Source organism: Homalodisca vitripennis, chromosome 2, assembly GCF_021130785.1.
Source record: "Homalodisca vitripennis isolate AUS2020 chromosome 2, UT_GWSS_2.1, whole genome shotgun sequence".
NCBI lineage: Eukaryota > Metazoa > Arthropoda > Insecta > Hemiptera > Cicadellidae > Homalodisca > Homalodisca vitripennis.
Window position 1 is genome coordinate 81,756,618 of NC_060208.1, and position 17,561 is coordinate 81,774,178.

At 33.3% G+C, this 17,561-nt stretch overlaps 1 protein-coding gene across 4 annotated transcripts in view; it reads right to left on the reverse strand.

Annotated features, from left to right (window-relative positions):
• LOC124354263 (ATP-binding cassette sub-family C member 3-like) overlaps positions 1-17,561 on the reverse strand; it is an 81,174-nt gene that overhangs the window by 18,908 nt on the left and 44,705 nt on the right. For all 4 annotated transcript variants that reach the window (XM_046804591.1, XM_046804592.1, XM_046804594.1 and 1 more), the window contains 7 exons: positions 17,392-17,529; positions 15,619-15,765; positions 11,072-11,156; positions 10,324-10,523; positions 9,480-9,656; positions 4,112-4,279; positions 1,834-2,014 (listed from right to left, as the gene is read on the reverse strand). In XM_046804591.1, coding sequence (XP_046660547.1) covers positions 1,834-2,014; positions 4,112-4,279; positions 9,480-9,656; positions 10,324-10,523; positions 11,072-11,156; positions 15,619-15,765; positions 17,392-17,529 — 1,096 coding nt within the window. The remainder of the gene's footprint in view (positions 1-1,833; positions 2,015-4,111; positions 4,280-9,479; positions 9,657-10,323; positions 10,524-11,071; positions 11,157-15,618; positions 15,766-17,391; positions 17,530-17,561) is intronic.

A 17,561-nucleotide genomic window follows, 5' to 3' on the forward strand; every position in this document is an offset into this window, starting at 1 on the left:
TCTTTTTTGAATTTTGAATTTGTTGTCATAGCAGTGTGAAGCGTATAAACATACAAATTCTAACGATGCATAGCCTTTTTATACAACAAACAGATGTTTAGAGTTTTTTAGCTTCTTGACACAACTGTGTGTATGATTATTAGAGTTTTTTAAGAAAGTAGTACTGATAATGGTCTGATTTTACAAAAGTGAACGTTAACAAACAGTAACCTTGTTTTTTACGTACATTGTTAAATATTAATTTACAGTCCATATGGCGATTATGTTTTCTACTTTAAAAATAACGTGCGATTATAATCTGGCATGTTATTTTGAATTGGCTAAAATGCACATCAGTCTCAAAATTTATTTTATTGTTAATTAACAAGTTCATTGTGATCCCTTATTTGTCTTCTAATCTAATCCTTTATCCCCACAGTTCCGCTAAATTCATCTATTTACTCCACTGTATAACAGCTTGTTAGAACATTATTTTTAATACAGTAAGAGTAAGTCCTCGCACCAAGAGCTGCAAATATTGTACTTATAATGTAAAATTGCTGATTCAGTGCCATTAACAAAGATTAAAATAAAGGGGTAAATTATAGTACAACTAATCTCCTTGAAACACCAAATACAATTGATATGTTGGAAGATCCGCGCATGCAAATACTGCCACTCTCTATATTACTGATGATAAATAGAATTTTACTTTTTTTCTCTGATCAACAAATTAAAAGCCTTTCATAAATCAAACACGATTTGTAGCCTCATGCGGTCGGTGGTATTACTATCATACAGAGTTTTATTGTTCACACCGCGTTTAAATATTGCTTATATAATAAAGTTCTTGAAAACTGCCAGACAGAAATCAGCACCGCTGTATTATACGTATTCAAGTTATACAAAATCATTGTAAGAAATTTTGTTCAGTGCGGTTTAAACCGGAAAACCCAGGTGTAAGTGAATGTTAAAACAACTATGTACACTGCTGACAATCAACTACATCATCACTACGCGAAGGGATCTTTTTCTGACATAGAATCGATGTTAATAAAAAAATTATTTAACCTACTTAAAGCCATTATGACAGAAAATCAAAATATGAAATTGCAACATTATCTCAATGCCTTTAGGGCATTCTAGTAAAACATTTATATTAACCTAAAATCCGCGTTTTCTATGGGTGAGAAACTGTAAAGGAAACAATGGTGACTACCACCAGGGAAGACCTGTCACTAACGACAACGAGAAAGGTTATGTCTTGTTCATTATCACTGATACAGAATTCAAGCCCAGTTTTTTCTTGTCTAGTAAAATAGATGCAAGCCTTTGTAAAATAGATAGACTCAAATTAGGATTTTGATACCTATCCACAGTATAGATCGTTATATTATAGGACTACATATATAAGTAAATATGGAACTATATCTTTCAAACAGATCCCCATCATAAGTACTGACAGTACTGCTACTTCACCAACAATTGGTACATAAATTAGAAAAAATGTGTCTAGATGTGACTCCCAATATCCTTTAAAAATATTATATTACTTGCGAAATCCTTACTGGTAATATAATATTTTATACCTTCAAAGGAAAACATACAAAATTGGAAATCAATGTGAGAAGAAGTCCCTGACACAGTAAGCAGTTAGTTACCAACTACTAGTGAACGGCACGTGTACGAGAGGTAGGACACATTCACACTTCACTTTCCACATTCAGTGGAAGCGCAGTCATAACGCAAGATCTGAAATTGCTTGTAAGAGTAAATCGAATAAATGACAATATTCTAAATTAACGTGCGGTCTAAGAATATGACATAAACGATAGAGCTGTGTTAGCCAATCACCTGCGTCCAGTTCGCCGTGTTCACTTTCTGCGATGTGGTGCACCAGAAAGTCGGAGAACTCCCCTCTCTTAGCCAACAACTCCTTGAATGTCCCCATCTCCGAGATCTCTCCTGCCTTCATCACCACAATGACGTCCACTTGGTGTAGGAATGTCACTCCATGAGTCACCAACACACGGGTCTGCCGAATGAAAAGTAAATAAAAATACTGTTTAACCCCATTATTCTAATGACACTGGCAATCAGAATCGGTTAGTAAGTACAGGATTTTTATTTTCAAACTTTCTTTATGTATTTTTAAACTTTTAAATATCCTTGTTTCGTTTATTGGATATTTGGACCTAGAACTTAGAACAAATTTACTTTTGCATGTTGATTAGGTAAGAGCAAATTAATATTGAGCAGGAGCCTCAATATTAAAGCCCGATACGGGCTCTATTCTCAATATTCTTATTCCAAATCACTAAAAATAATTGTGTACACAATTGTGAACATCACTTGTAAAGTTATTAGAATGCATCTGTGGAAAGGGTAAAACAACCAATGGCTTAAATAATGTCTTTTCTTCAAGTATTCATAGTTCTTTTCTGAACAAGCTTTAAAATTAATTTTGAGGTTCGTACTGTGGATGAGAAGGATGAGAAATTAGGATCCTTACAAAGTTACCCTTACAAAACCCACTGTGAGTCGTCATAGTAGTTCAAAATAAACTATAAATAAATCTCTTTCAAAATGTTTATAAACTTTAAATATTTATTATTTAAAATCACTGTTTTAGGGATGTTTTTATATTAGAACGTCATTCCATTTGCTATTGATGTTATACGAAATGAATATTGAAAAGAAAATGATGTGAGAACCAGTGCCGCATTTCCCTATAGGCCCACTAGGCCCAGGCCTAGGGCGCAAAATTTTAGGGGGCGCATAAATTTTAAAGTACACAAAAGAAAAAAGTTGCGGCGGCGGGTGGCGTTGGCGCTCGGCGGGGCGGGTGGCCAAGGTCAACTAGGACCGGGGTGCGACGTTGACTCATTCATTGTTTCATTGCTTTTATTTATTCAAAACACTCCTATATATACTATTGTAATTATCGTTCATCAAAATTACGTAATTAAGAAATTTACTGGATTTCTACGTCAGTGTAATCAGAGTCCTCTGGGGGGGGGGGAGGGGGGCGCTCTTTGGTCTGTAGGCCTAGGGGCGCCGAATTTGTAAATGCGGCCCTGGTGAGAACTATAAAGATAATAATTATAGAAAATTAAATTAATTATTTTTGAATTAGATAATTTTTAACAGATTTTAATTCTAAATCAACAAATATTACAGCCAGTAGTAAGATCATCTAGACACAAAGATCACACAGTATCCCCTCATTTTTATTATATCTCCCAATGACAATTCAATTGTCAATAACTGAAAGGCTTCACTAAATTGTTCCGCTCTCTAATAACGTTTGTGCTTGAAAACAAAGTTCATCCAAATTCTGCTGTCGTTACGAGTTACAATCTACATTTTGTTGATTCATCAGCCTACTTGAACGTTTAAATACATAAGTTAAATAAATATTAAATAAGTTAAAATTAAAAATATAAGTTTGTTTAAATCTATACAGTTTACTTTAAACTATAATGGGTACTATGATGTTATAAGGAGGCAGCTCTCTCCCTAACTACTAATTGTTATTACGCGATATAATTATGTTTAGATTTATGATAATTAAGATTTATGATATTATATTAGTTTTATGATAATCTTGTCAAAACCTTAAAGAGCGCTCACGTGAACAGAGCTTAAATCTAAGAACTATCTAGAGGAATGCTTTCCTTTTTTCGCCAAAACTGTTTCGCCACTTATGGCCAAGAACTTTCCCGACCTCAGATCACAAGCCAGATCGTCCAATAAGATCTGACGTCGGAAAATTACCGATCATAAATACCCAAATCTCTTAATGCGGGCTTCGATGACAACTTTGGCGCCACCTCGCATTTCTGGCGGGAAAAGAAATACATCCCTCAAGATGATAGTACCCAAATCAAGCTCAAACTACGTGAGAATTCATAAAGATTTAATTGTTTTTATCTATAACACTTAAGTAAGTATGCATTTACCTACTTATATCCCGTAATAATAAGTAGTGGATAGGGATATATGAGCCTCCTTATAAAATCAAAGTACCCTATAATGAAAACATTTTTCTCTAAATTTAAATGTAGGTTTAGTACTTATTTAAAGGCCTGTATATAAAAATACTGAATTAACAATCATACACAGCGATTACCTTCTTGTGGAGCTGACCTCTAGGACCGATGACGTTATCAAAGATGTGTCTCCCCACATGAGAATCGACAGCACTAAGAGGGTCATCCAGCAAGTATGTGTCCGCATCATTGTATACAGCCCTTGCCAGGCTCACTCTCTGCTTCTGGCCACCACTCAGGTTGATACCCTACACAACATTGATACTTTAATACAAATCACTGAGAGGGTCATCCAACAAGTATGTGTCCGCATCATTGTATACAGCCCTTGCCAGGCTCACTCTCTGCTTCTGGCCACCACTGAGGTTGATACCCTAGACAGCATTGACACTTTGATACACAGCACTGAGAGGGTCATCCAACAAGTATGTGTCTGCGTCATTGTATACATTCCTTGCCGGGCTCACTCTCTGCTTCTGGCCACTACTCAGGTTAATACCATAGACAGCATTGACACTTTGATACACAGCACTGAGAGGGTCATCCAAACAAGTATGTGTCTGCATCATTGTATACAGCCCTTGCCAGGCTCACTCTCTGCTTCTGGCCACCACTCAGGTTGATACCCTAGACAGCATTGACACTTTGATACACAGCACTGAGAGGGTCATCCAAACAAGTATGTGTCTGCATCATTGTATACAGCCCTTGCCAGGCTCACTCTCTGCTTCTGGCCACCACTCAGGTTGATACCCTAGACAGCATTGACACTTTGATACACAGCACTGAGAGGATCATCCAAACAAGTATGTGTCTGCATCATTGTATACAGCCCTTGCCAGGCTCACTCTCTGCTTCTGGCCACCACTCAGGTTGATACCCTAGACAGCATTGACACTTTGATACACAGCACTGAGAGGGTCATCCAAACAAGTATGTGTCTGCATCATTGTATACAGCCCTTGCCAGGCTCACTCTCTGCTTCTGGCCACCACTCAGGTTGATACCCTAGACAGCATTGAAACTTTGATACACAGCACTGAGAGTATCATCCAAACAAATAGTCTACAATGTAGTCTGTTATCAATTGTTTCTTATAAGTCTGATATTGAGTGAAAAGTCATTTATTTATTATTATTTCATATTGCATTTGACATAGAGTTTCAATTGAAATTGTGCAGTTTACAATAATTTATTTACCAGACATCTCGGCTAAGTTCACTTGCCAGTTGGTACGCCATTTTGTTCTAATATGGCGGCCGTTTAAATTTTCGAAACATTTACAACGTACGCGTACATAAATATTCATATATATAAAAAAATTCTATAAAAATTTAGGTGGAATTTTGTATTTCTAAAATAAACTCAGAACTATTGTGACAAACTATTTCAGATATCATAAAATCTACCCACTTATTCTAACTGCGCTATTTTAAAATTGTTGGCAGCATACTACGATATCGATGGATGTTGCGAGATATTTTGAGTAAACCATTGAGAGCCTTGGAGGAAATTGCCAAGAATTTTTGAGGGAATACGAGGTCAATTATATGTCTTCTTATGTGAAGATGTTCTAAAGATTCAGGCAGTCTACATTAGTGATACTTAAGCCTTGCGTGATAGCAATATGCATGCAAATATACCCGGGATTCAGGATTTTAGAAAAAGAGCTAATGCTAAGTTTATATCGACAAAGGTGTATTTCCAAAACTGATTACTCGTAAAAAGATACTTAAAATGTAAAAAAAAATAATAACAACTCTTAACACAAATCAAGAAGGAAAGATTTTGAAAAAAGAGTAGAAATTTTGGAGTTTAATTTTTCCCTTCATTTCATATCAAACTTTCATTTTATTCATTACATTTTGATAATTATCAAGTGCTAAAGAAGGATCTACACATTCTTGAGAAAATATGCATCATTTAAATTTAATGTTTGATTTTTTATTATTTAAGATTGTCACGTTTAATACATTATTAAAATTACTAGTATTTTAACAATTTACATATTACTTAAGGAAGATAACAAATCCAAATTAGAAATTCAAATTGAGAACACCATTTCCTAAATGATTTTAACATAAAATTTCGCAGGAGAGCACTCTCAACTTTTTCTCTAATTTTGCTAAATATTTCAGTCTTCCACAGAGATTAGATATTTGAAATCTCTAGTTTTAGCTTTAATAAGTAAATTTAAAAATAAGGACAAAGATTTTATCCTTGATAAACTCATAATTAGTTAAATAAATTTTAAAATTGGGTACAGCGTGTTCGTATTATTATTTACGTTCTTCTCCTTCCGTAGGAGCCAATTTGAGAAGTCAATGATGTATTATTAAAAGTGTTATTGATCCGAATAAAAAGAATCGGTCTGTGTTGGGTTTATATTTATTGCTGAATTGTTTTGGATATGTACTAAAAAATATTATTATTTGTTTTTCAGTTAAAAGCAAAATTTTATTTTTCAAAAATGCAGTGTTTGGTGTACATAAAAAAGTCCAGATACGTGTACTAATCCCAGTTTTATGGTCTATAAATTGAGTATAAGCAGTATAAATGTAAACGTACCCCTAAAACCAAGATTTTATATTTAACAGGTTGACTGCCATACTGATTTAAGGTATCTGACCACTGGGGCCAAAATTTTTTATTGTTAAATTTTTTAATATTTTTGTATATTTGGCTTTAAAAAACACATAATAATGAAGTTTCATTAATCATTTTACAAATTTTAAATAAAAAATATGTGAGTACCAAAGTGGTACTCACGGCCTCTCGTTGTGCCATGAGTACCAAAGTGGTACTCGTGGCCTTCTGCTGCAGTCTTGAATTTTACTGAATTGTTTTAACTATATTTTGAATATATATAAATATAAATAAAAATGTGTTACTTGAGGTAGGATAATTAAAATGACGCAATATTAAAATTCTAAAAAAATTATAATACAATTTTTAGGTCAATCTATGGATAAAATACAATCTTTTATTACTATTTAGCAAACAGACAAACAAAGAGTAAAGTTCACAAAATGTTATAATTGGTTTATGAAGTTATGGTCCTTTATTTTACTTTTTGGTGTGAGCTGAATGTAAAAGCAGTCTTTGCACAGGAAGATTTCACATTGTTGGCATTTAGTATACACCTTTTTTGTTTTCTTCTGCGCTAACTCCCTACCTCCTTCTTTGCAGTTCATTTGATAGCATTTGGTGCATTTACTTCGTGTGTTTTGTTTAGTCAAAGTATGTTGCCGCTACTGAGGTTCCACTAAAACTAAGGCTGATTTTTTCTTCAGTTCTTTACATAAACTTTCTTTGAACTCAGTAATTTTCAATTGGTATACCTGTTACAGTTTTGAATAAATACAAAGCATTTATAACAGAAGTTGTCAGCAAAAGATCTATGGCAATTTTTCTATACCACTTCACTGATCGTCTGAGTGGAGTTCCATAAGAGCCCATTTGATCTGAGTAATCAATATAAGATTTTGCGTTATTGTAGTCAATTGTTACAACAGGTTTGTTTTTCTTTTTTGCCACCTCTCACATCAACCTCTTGCATGTCAGCTCCATGTTTTGTAGAGAGCATTAAAACGTCTCTTTTGTCTTTCCATTTTAGGACAGCAATATTGTCCTCATTCTTTTTTAGCTAAAATCTCCCCTTTTTTTCAATTTTGCTTTCACTACGTCTTTCGGAATTTCTTTTCTATTTTTCCTGAGAGTTCCAACTAGGTGAGTTTTGTTTTCTCGTAGTGTTCTTGCCAGTGGGACACTAGTATACCAATTGTCCGTATACACAGTTCGGCCAAAATTTAGGTAAGGCTCCATTAGTTCCATGACAACCTTTGATGAAACGTCCTTTGTAGGTTCTTTTTCCTTACCGGAATATATTTTGTATTGGAGAGTGTAGCCTCCTTCAACACAAAGTTTGAAAATTTTAACACCATATCTGTGGCGTTTGTTTTTTAAATATTGACGAAATATTAGCCGCTCTAGAAATGGAACTACAGATTCATCAATACAAATCTTATCTTTCGGTGAAAGATACATTTTAAATTTTTCATTCAAAATTGTGACTAAATTAGATACTTTACTCAGCCTATCACCTTGCTGCACTGTTTCATTGTCCAAAAATGAAACATCCTCAAAAGGAGCTCAAACCTATTCCTTGACATTATTTCAGGAATGCGGCTGATGTACATGTCGTCTTGTCGCCAGTAATGGGCTAGGCTCGGCAATAAATTGTTGCAGACCCATCATTATCAAGATGCATATAAAGTTTTCATTTCTTCCACTGTACAATCTGTCCACTTTGCCAATCTGGAATGAGGACTAAAAGCTATTTTTAAACACTGTTGGGCATATCGATTTGTTTCTGTTACTAGTAATGACAACACTTCCTCGTCCAAAAACAGCTGAAAAAAATCAATAGGCGAACAATTAGACATAGAATCAATAATATCCGGATTGATTCCTACAGCCTCATTTTCTGGATTATAGGGATAAACATTAAAAGTTGAGTCTACAGGTTATTTCCATGATTGATTATCTGATGTATTTTGAGAATCCAAAGTAATTGTTTTGTCCTGTTGGTTATGAAACACATAACCTAGGTTTCTTATGAGATAAATGTTTCTTTGGTGTACTTGAAAATATCTTACGCTTTGTAGATGTGCTTTGGACCGGGCTGACTGATTTTCGATATCGCCATCACTAACACTATCATGTTCACTCACAACAAAATCTGGGTCAGCATCGGAATCATCATCAAAAATCTCAACTAAATTGTCACTGTTGTAACCTAATTCATCACCTTCACCACTTCTAAAACTTTCATCTAATAACTGAAGTATGTATTCGTCATTATCGTCTTCCATATTTACTAGAAATAACTTGAGCAGAAATGCTAACACACGTCAAGTTTGGTGACTAGCTAATGAAAACATGATTTGTAACAATTGCCAACTTGATCTTGTTTCAAAATCAAATTTTCCCTTGCTAAGATATTTATTAGTTAAATTACCCTTTATTAAAAACATAAACATTATTTCAAGGTTTATAGTTTACAATATTAATAAAATAACTCAATCTTTAATCAGCTGTAATTTTCCAATTTACTGAGTACCATATTGGTACTCATGGCTCCACAAAAAGGTGGAGTGAGTACCAATATGGTACTCATGGCAGTCAACCTGTTAAAATACACTTGAAAACATATAATAATAGTAACATTTAATAAATAAAACAAGGTGTAGATATGTACTCTTGTTACTTTTCTGTACTGATATGGGGTCGAATTGTAGAGAGGTATTGATAGCCCTAGGTCCACCTCTTTAATAAAGGCATTTTTCATTTAATTGTTTAAGTAATGTAAACTACTTTATACAAATTTTAATGTAATCTATTGTGCTTATTTACATTTCATTTAAAGCTTTACTTTGATATCATTACCTTTTCACCGATCTCCGTGGAATCCCCTCCGGGCAGCATATCAAAGTCTGACTTCAAGGAGCAGTTCTCCACAGTCCTGTGGTATCTCTTGCTGTCATAGCTGACACCAAATAGGATGTTATCTCGGACTGTGGCGTTCTGTATCCAGGCCTGCTGAGGCACGTACGCTATCTTCCCCTGGAGGTACAATTTTTAATTTGATAATATTATTTTAAAGTTGTGCTTCAATCAAATCAGTATTTTGATCACAATTGTGATCAAAATACAAATAACTACTACTTATTAAAAATAGTAGTAGTTAAGTAATAGGGGTTTTGTGCGTAAAAAATGTAATACTCACTTATTTCACCTCATACTCTATTTAGTGTACATACTTTAAAAAATATTGCAAATATTGAAAAAAAGATATTTGCACTGGAGAAAACGCTGTGTGAACATGCAAAGTGTCTTTGTTTACTAAAATCACTCTTTTGTTCAGCAGACTATTTTTATTGCATTGCTGGATTTTCAGGTATCTTGCTCATCTCATTCAGAAAATCGGAAATTAGAAACTTTGTTGATACCACTGCTGTCAGCTTTCCCGGTCGTACTATCTTTGGTATTCATGTGTTCGGAGGCTCTATTCATCCCTCTAAGAAAAAAGAAAGTGAGAATTATTCCCAGAAGTGACAGGCCTCCTACACTGCTACCAACTTTCCTGTCTATAGCTATTGTAGTATTAACATATCAAAGTAATCTTGCCCTTGCCCCTCGGGGAAATTAGAGTTAGTTCAGTTGCCAGAAATGGCTACCTTCCCTTCTTCCCCCCCCCCCCACCGCTAACAACTCTTCTGTTTGTACTTACTGTTGTATTGACATATCCTGAGATTTTATCCATCTCCCCCAGAAAGGCAGAAATGAGAGAACTCTTCCCAGAGCCAACTGCCCCAACCACTGCTACCAACTTTCCTGGCTCAATTTTGAGTGTGATGTTGCGTAGAACTGCTCCCTCAGCATGCTTTGAATCCCAGGAGAATGTTCCGTCCTCGATAATAAGAGGTTCCTCTGTAAGAAAAGTATACGAAACGGTACTCAATTTGGCAAGTAGTGACAAAATATTCTTATTATCATAATTAATCCCTTCTAAAAAGAACCTAAGTTGAATTCAGCTTCCACCGCAAAAGATTTGCATTGCCGCTAGCTAATTCATTGAAAAAAGCTATATTTCAATTATATACTATCCACAGTTTATATGATTATGTCAAGCACAATTCCTCTGTAAAAGGTGAGTGACAATCAAACCATAATTTTTTTTAAATTAAAAACAACTATCTTTTAGTACAGAGATTAAAACAATTATAGTATTAAAAATACTTTAATTTTTTTAAATAAAAAGTATAGAATAAAAAATACAGTATTTTCTGAACATTAGAGTCTTTTTAATGTTTATATGTACATATATATTACATTGTTTAAGTACTTAGAAGTAAAACATAGAAATCGGACCAAAAATTCTGTTTAACAGAATTTTTTACAAAAAGATCAATTGCATATGCAGATAATAGTTTTACTGTATAATATTTAGAATATACAAAACAAATAAACATTCTTACTTCTACTCTTATCGTGTGAAACGGATTCCAAGTCCAACTCTTCTGCATTCATGAACTTGTTTATTCTTTTTACAGCCACTAAAAACTGAAACAAAATATAAAGCATCCACAGTTAATAACGCTAAAAAATATCATTTTTGAAACATTACACATTGTTACTTTCTCGTAAAATGTTTAAATTCGTATAAATAATATTTATACATAACATATAAATGTTTCGATTCTAAATTATTTTTGTATTTCTTTAAATGATAACGTCTTAATATTGATTGTTTTATTGATATCTCTAAATTCTAAATAATTGTTTAACTTATTTTACGAATACTATCAGATAATAACACCTCTCAGGTATGAACGACTGACCAATAATCAATCGATTTCAGTGAAAACTATAAAACATTATAGTTGTGAGCATTAATACAGATGTTAAAATATTTGAACTTCTATAGATTCTATATATCAGACCACGGGAAGCAGAAAGTCAACATTTGGAATACATGTGTCTCATGAAAATGAGTAGGTCCAGAAAGAAGTAAAATCTTTTTTCAACCTATTGTATTCACATGTTAGAAAAATTTTGTAAATTGCTTCTTTTAAATATAACACTAAACTTAAGCAGGACATATTTGTGGAAAAAGCTAATATTTTTAATACTGTTATAATTAATCATACTTTATATTATTTATCATGCGTTTAAAACAATTTCTTTGTTTAATTAGTTTTTCTCCTTCTTCTGTTTTTGTGGAATTTAATAAACTTCAAATTGTATCTTCCTACTTACACATGCATTCCAAAAATAAGCTGAGTTAAAAAATAATGTTATCATGAATTATTATAATACTAACCATAAAAACTAAATGGGGGTTCACGGGTGCCTATACTAACAATGTTAAAATTAGGTAAAAACATGACCCGTTATCTCAGAAACAGTAGTAGGTACAAGCTTGATTTTTTTACTGTATGGAGACTACATCATGTCTAACCTTTCCAAGCACTTTTAATAATATGGCCTTTATAGTTTTTTTTTATTACATTTTCTAGATTTTCGTAATTTTTTTCTAAAAATTTGTAACAAAAAAATTTGTACTAGGCTTAATTATTTTTTTAAATGCTTCAAATTGCTAGTATACAAAGCAGTATAGGTACATAATATAGGCTTAAAATTTCAAGTAAATTGATTTTAAGGTTCCTGAGATAATGGGTCATATGTACTTGAAAATTGGGTTTTCGGAAATTCGCGAATAAACACAAAACTATTAATATATGTATATAATTTAATAAATTTCACAATATTACTCCCTTAGAACATTCCTGCTCCATACTCTGGGTTGTCAGGATCCTCTAGCCTATCCTCTTCTCTTAACTTGGCACCTCTTCGAGCCTGTCGAGCTTTTTTGGTAACTTCGGTCACCGCTTTTTCTGCCCTCTTAATTCTCAAAGCATCAAGTTTTTTCATTGTTGATATCATATTGGAGCCTGGACTTATACCTAATTTAGCCAACACTTTACATTTTCCAATGTTTCCCTCATTGAACGAGATCACAGCATCCTGAACACCTAAAGTGAGAGTATCTAATCCTACAAAAACTGTCTTAGGAATCCTATTCCAAACGACACTATTAAAAGACTCGTTAGGATTCTGAGTAAGTCCATGTAAACATTTCTTCAATAAATCTGGAGATGACAGATCCCTAAAGATTGGTTTTACAGCATCAAGAACTGGCTTTGGAAGTGAGTGTTTATGCAAATACTTTTCCTTGGTGACCTGAGAACGGTTGTATTTGCACCAGGACTTGATACCTTTGGGGCAAAGACCGTGATGTGGATCCTCATCTGTTGAGAGCTTGTGAAAGAAAATGGCCCATATGTCCTGCCTCATGTTTTCAAGATTTCCTTTGTTTCTTCTTATAGCCTCCCCATAGTAATTTTGAAGGGTATCTATTTCTATTTTGGAAAGTCTACCCTTACCATATAACAATTTATTGTCCTCAAGTCGAACGCCTTTCATAGTTTTTGTCAGACCTCGCAATCGTGTACCTAAGCGCTTCTGAACATGAGCAACACATTCCCACTTAGATATGATCACATCTTCACCATATGGTTTAGATTCAAGAACACTCATGAAGCCTTTACTATCGCCATCACCCAAGTAAGTGAGGTAACGCACTCCTCGATCTTCCACCGATCGTTCAAATATTTTTTTTACTCCTGCAACTTCCATGCTGCCACTGGATCCTACAAAGTTTTTTTTACAGTCATGGGCCTTGTTCTTATTTTTCTTGCAGGCAAAGCAGAACTTTGTTAGTATTTCTACATCAATAATTTTTCCAGTATCTATGCTACTAGCACTTATGACTCCATTCAATGACGTATGTCCTCTTCTTTGCCAACTCCCATCACAAGCTATGGCCAAATCTGTGCATCCATTGTTTTCTTGAACGGCTTCTGAAGCTGCTAACTTCATACTGTCTTGACTAACCTGAATTATTGCTGGTAATATATATTTATATATTGGAATAAATTCTGTAACAGGTTCAGGTAAATTCAAAACACCGCATAACATTCGACCTGCGGTTACCCCTTTTCCTACTACACGCAATCCATAAGCCATTCTGGTGTTGATCTCATATGGTTTTAATGGGCTAGGCCTATTAGAAGTCATAAAAGAAGTAGTGAACAAACATGTTTTACATTTCACAAGTAGTTTGCAAGCTAGACCATTTCTCTTTGTAACATCTTCTTCGATAACAATGCTTTCGGTGGAATCACAGTTTTTACATTTTACAAAAGAACTAATTGCTACAGATAAAATATTTACACTTACAATTATATTTCCATCATTGCCAGTATTTATATAGTTGTCATAGTTTCCTAACCCAGGTGACAGTTTCTTTGTTGAAGCACTAGTACTTGTAGTAGGGATAGACTTGCTGGAATTAGGAGTATTAGACCTAAGCGTTGATGTAGTTGGTTGTAGGCGTACACTAGTCAAATCAATATTTTGAACAGTTTTCTTAGTATATTGATTACCCCTAAACTTAACCTTTTTAAATACACCTTTGGATTTAGTCATTATTTTATCACAAAACCAGCACAGTATATTCTAATGAACTAAAAGAAAAATATGTCACTAACTTTCAATATGTGCACAATATTGTAGCAGAACTGACTAATATAATAAAAGCACAACATAAACAAACTACAGCTGTCTGCTGAACATATGGCTGCACATTTTTGCCTTATAGCCTACATAGAGTAAGGTAAAAACACAACACTAAACAATGATGTACTGTAACTGATATTTTGGTGCACAAATCGGAACAAAATGTTGTGTAGCAACTTGTTTAAAAAATCATAGAAAAAAAAGTATATTAGGTATATACATGAGTGTTTTTTTTTATTTATTAAGGAAGAAACAAATAATTTTTTACACTAATAACCCAAAAAAATCAAAATTTTAAATTTTTCAACCCGTGAACCCCCTTATACGGCAGTTCCAACCTTACAATAAAACGCGTGATATAGGCTACTCGTAAGTGACACTTTACAGAAGATTAGCTGATGTGTCTGTGACTATTCATTTATGAATGTGTTTGTTGATTTCATAATTTTTGTAGTTTAACGCACATATTTCTTAGAGTCTTCCAAAGCAACAAAACTCATTTTTTACATTCAAATACTAACCTATATTGACAGTTATAAAACTTTATATCAAGTATTTCCCGTAATAATATAATATATAATAACTATTAAAGATTTTACAGTTTTATTACAGATTGTATTTTCACAAAGTAGGATAAAAATTACAAAGCATACAAAACATACGTTGGTATGTAATTGCGATAAACATTTTTGCAACACAAAATTTAGATCTATATCTTTAACAATTTCTGAGAAAAACAGATCTTTGCACATACGAAACATAGCTCTGCCCAAATCTCCTTAGAGTTCCTACATTGCTATATACCTAACAGATAATATTTATTTCTCAGAAATATCAATTGAGTTTTGGCAATCTTTATTCTTATAGCTTAAAATAAAGTTGTATTACAGTGTCATCCCTTTTGGCAGAAATTACAATTCGTTACAGTAATTTTAATTCTTAAAGTGTATAGCACGGAGTGATTTAGTAAATTCTTTCAGCAGAATTTCTATGAGTTATATTAATTTCATTGGTGCAGAAGTATAGAACCACGTTGATCGTTCCTATAAATTTGTATGCGTTTTTACATGTACGAGAATAATTATTTGGTGGTTCACACTTTAAAGAAACAGAAAACTTTCTTTGCTGTTAACGATTGATAATTTGATAATTGATAATTGCTGATAATTTGATGAACGATTTGATAAAATCCATTACACTTTCTAATTGTGTCTTCATTGTGATGTATTTTCAGAAACCAATAAGTTACTTATTGCTTGTATAACTTTTAGGTATAATTGTTGACCACTTATTTTATGGTCACATTCTCGAAGCGTGTCACGTGAAAGTAAGAACATTTTAACAATTTAAACTAATCTGTTAGTGCCCCCAAACTTCAACAAACCTGGAGTAAAAGTTGTACCGTCATTGGAAGCATGGCAATCGGAATTCTCATCACATTGAAGAGAGCTGTGGCAACGAACGCGATCTCAGCTGTCAGCACATTGCGTTCGTCAATGAGCACAAATGTGCCGAATGTTGCAAATGAGACCTGAAAAATCATGAGATTCTTAGAAGTACTTCATCTAGCATACTATTACTATCAGGATTATAGTCTTTGTTATTAAGTGTTACAAATAAACTAAAACATGACGAAGTTTCAAGAGCTTGTACTGTTCTCTTCTTCAGTTTTAAAGCTCTAGAACATAAGTTAAAGAATATTTTTAACTTATTAAACCACTTAATATGACGCAAGTCACGCCCTCCACCTGAAACTAAAAAGCAATAACAGATTATCAGTTTTATTTTACTCCCTAAAAGGTATTCTAGCATGCCGGTGTAAGCACAACATTGTCTAATGACCTGTGCAGCTTTATAATTTGTGAATGATGAGTTAAGCTCCAGTTCACCTTTTTCTTAGTTTAGCGTCTGGAATTTGAGGCTTTCACATACGTCTGAAGAGATCCACGAAATAAGAAGCTCAAAATTAATTCTTTGCATCATTCCGAAATCATATTTGTGTCTTTTTGATGGTTTATGATTCGTATTTAATTTTATGTTTCATTGGTAATATATGTGACGGCTTTGACAACTGGAGTTGTGAACATATTTTAGTTTAAATATAGTTTTAGTTTGAGTCCCATTCGTCATTTCTTCCAGTAATCATTTCTGACTTCTTTGTCTTACTGACTCCAATAAATGTGGTTTTAATACCTCTGGATATTTCGGCATCCAGATAAAGTCAGTGGTGTGTGAACGTTAGAAGTGCCTAGTGTGCGGCAGTGAGATAGATCGTGGTGTAAACATTGGGTTTCATCCCGACTATCATTACTCACATCAGAAATACCTACGATTGCCTCATTAATGTGTCTCATAATACTTTGTTGGATTACACAAGTATTCAATCTATACAAAAAACAGGATAAACTGTAAGTTTATTTTTTTAAGGACTGTTACTAATCTTAGGTACGGTACCTGAAGTAAGTAGGATGGTATCTTATAAAATTTATAGAGGATTTATTTCAACTAAATTATAGTTAAGTTATGCTAATCTTTTACAATTATTTTTTAACGTTACTTTGGTATTTTCCCCATAGCAAAAAGTTTTATTTTCCTGAATATGTAAAAATTGTAATATTCATGTTATTCATAAGATTATTCATGTAAGGTTTTATTTACTGTTTAAGATTTAGGGATTTTTATTATTTTGCTGTTCACTAAACTTTATGTAAACTTTCTACAATTCAGACATATTAAATCGAAGGTATAGACTTATTTAACTTTAACAACAACCAGTTGGCTTCTTAATCGTTTTATCTAAAAATCCAAGGAGACGAGTAAAAAAGTCAATGTTTTATGTCAATAGTTTGAATTTTAGCTAAGTTAAAAATGTTCAAACTAAAAATTAGTATACCTTGAATAGAACTTTTTATTTCTTGTACAAAGGAGGGATATAGTTATAATGCAAATAAATGTAATAGTTTTAACACAAAATAATGACAAAATTTTAGATTTGGTGTACGATAAATGAATAAAGCTTTTGGTATTTAAAAATAACGCAAATTGGACATTGTATATTTAGGTAACTACATAGTAATGACCTTGTTTTACCATGTCAAATCAGTAGGATGCTATACAATTAAAAACTCAGTTGGTCTTTTTCTAGCATCTTACTTACAAGAAAGGACGAACTTAGCCAGAAGAATGAGATGGAAGCGCCCCAGAGAGCAGAGGCTCTTAACTTTTTTAGTTCTTTATCTCTGATCTTCAAAACATAATCCTTGAAGCTGGGCTCCCAAGCATACAGTTTTAAAACCTGTAAAAAAACATTCTATCCTTTAGCGATGC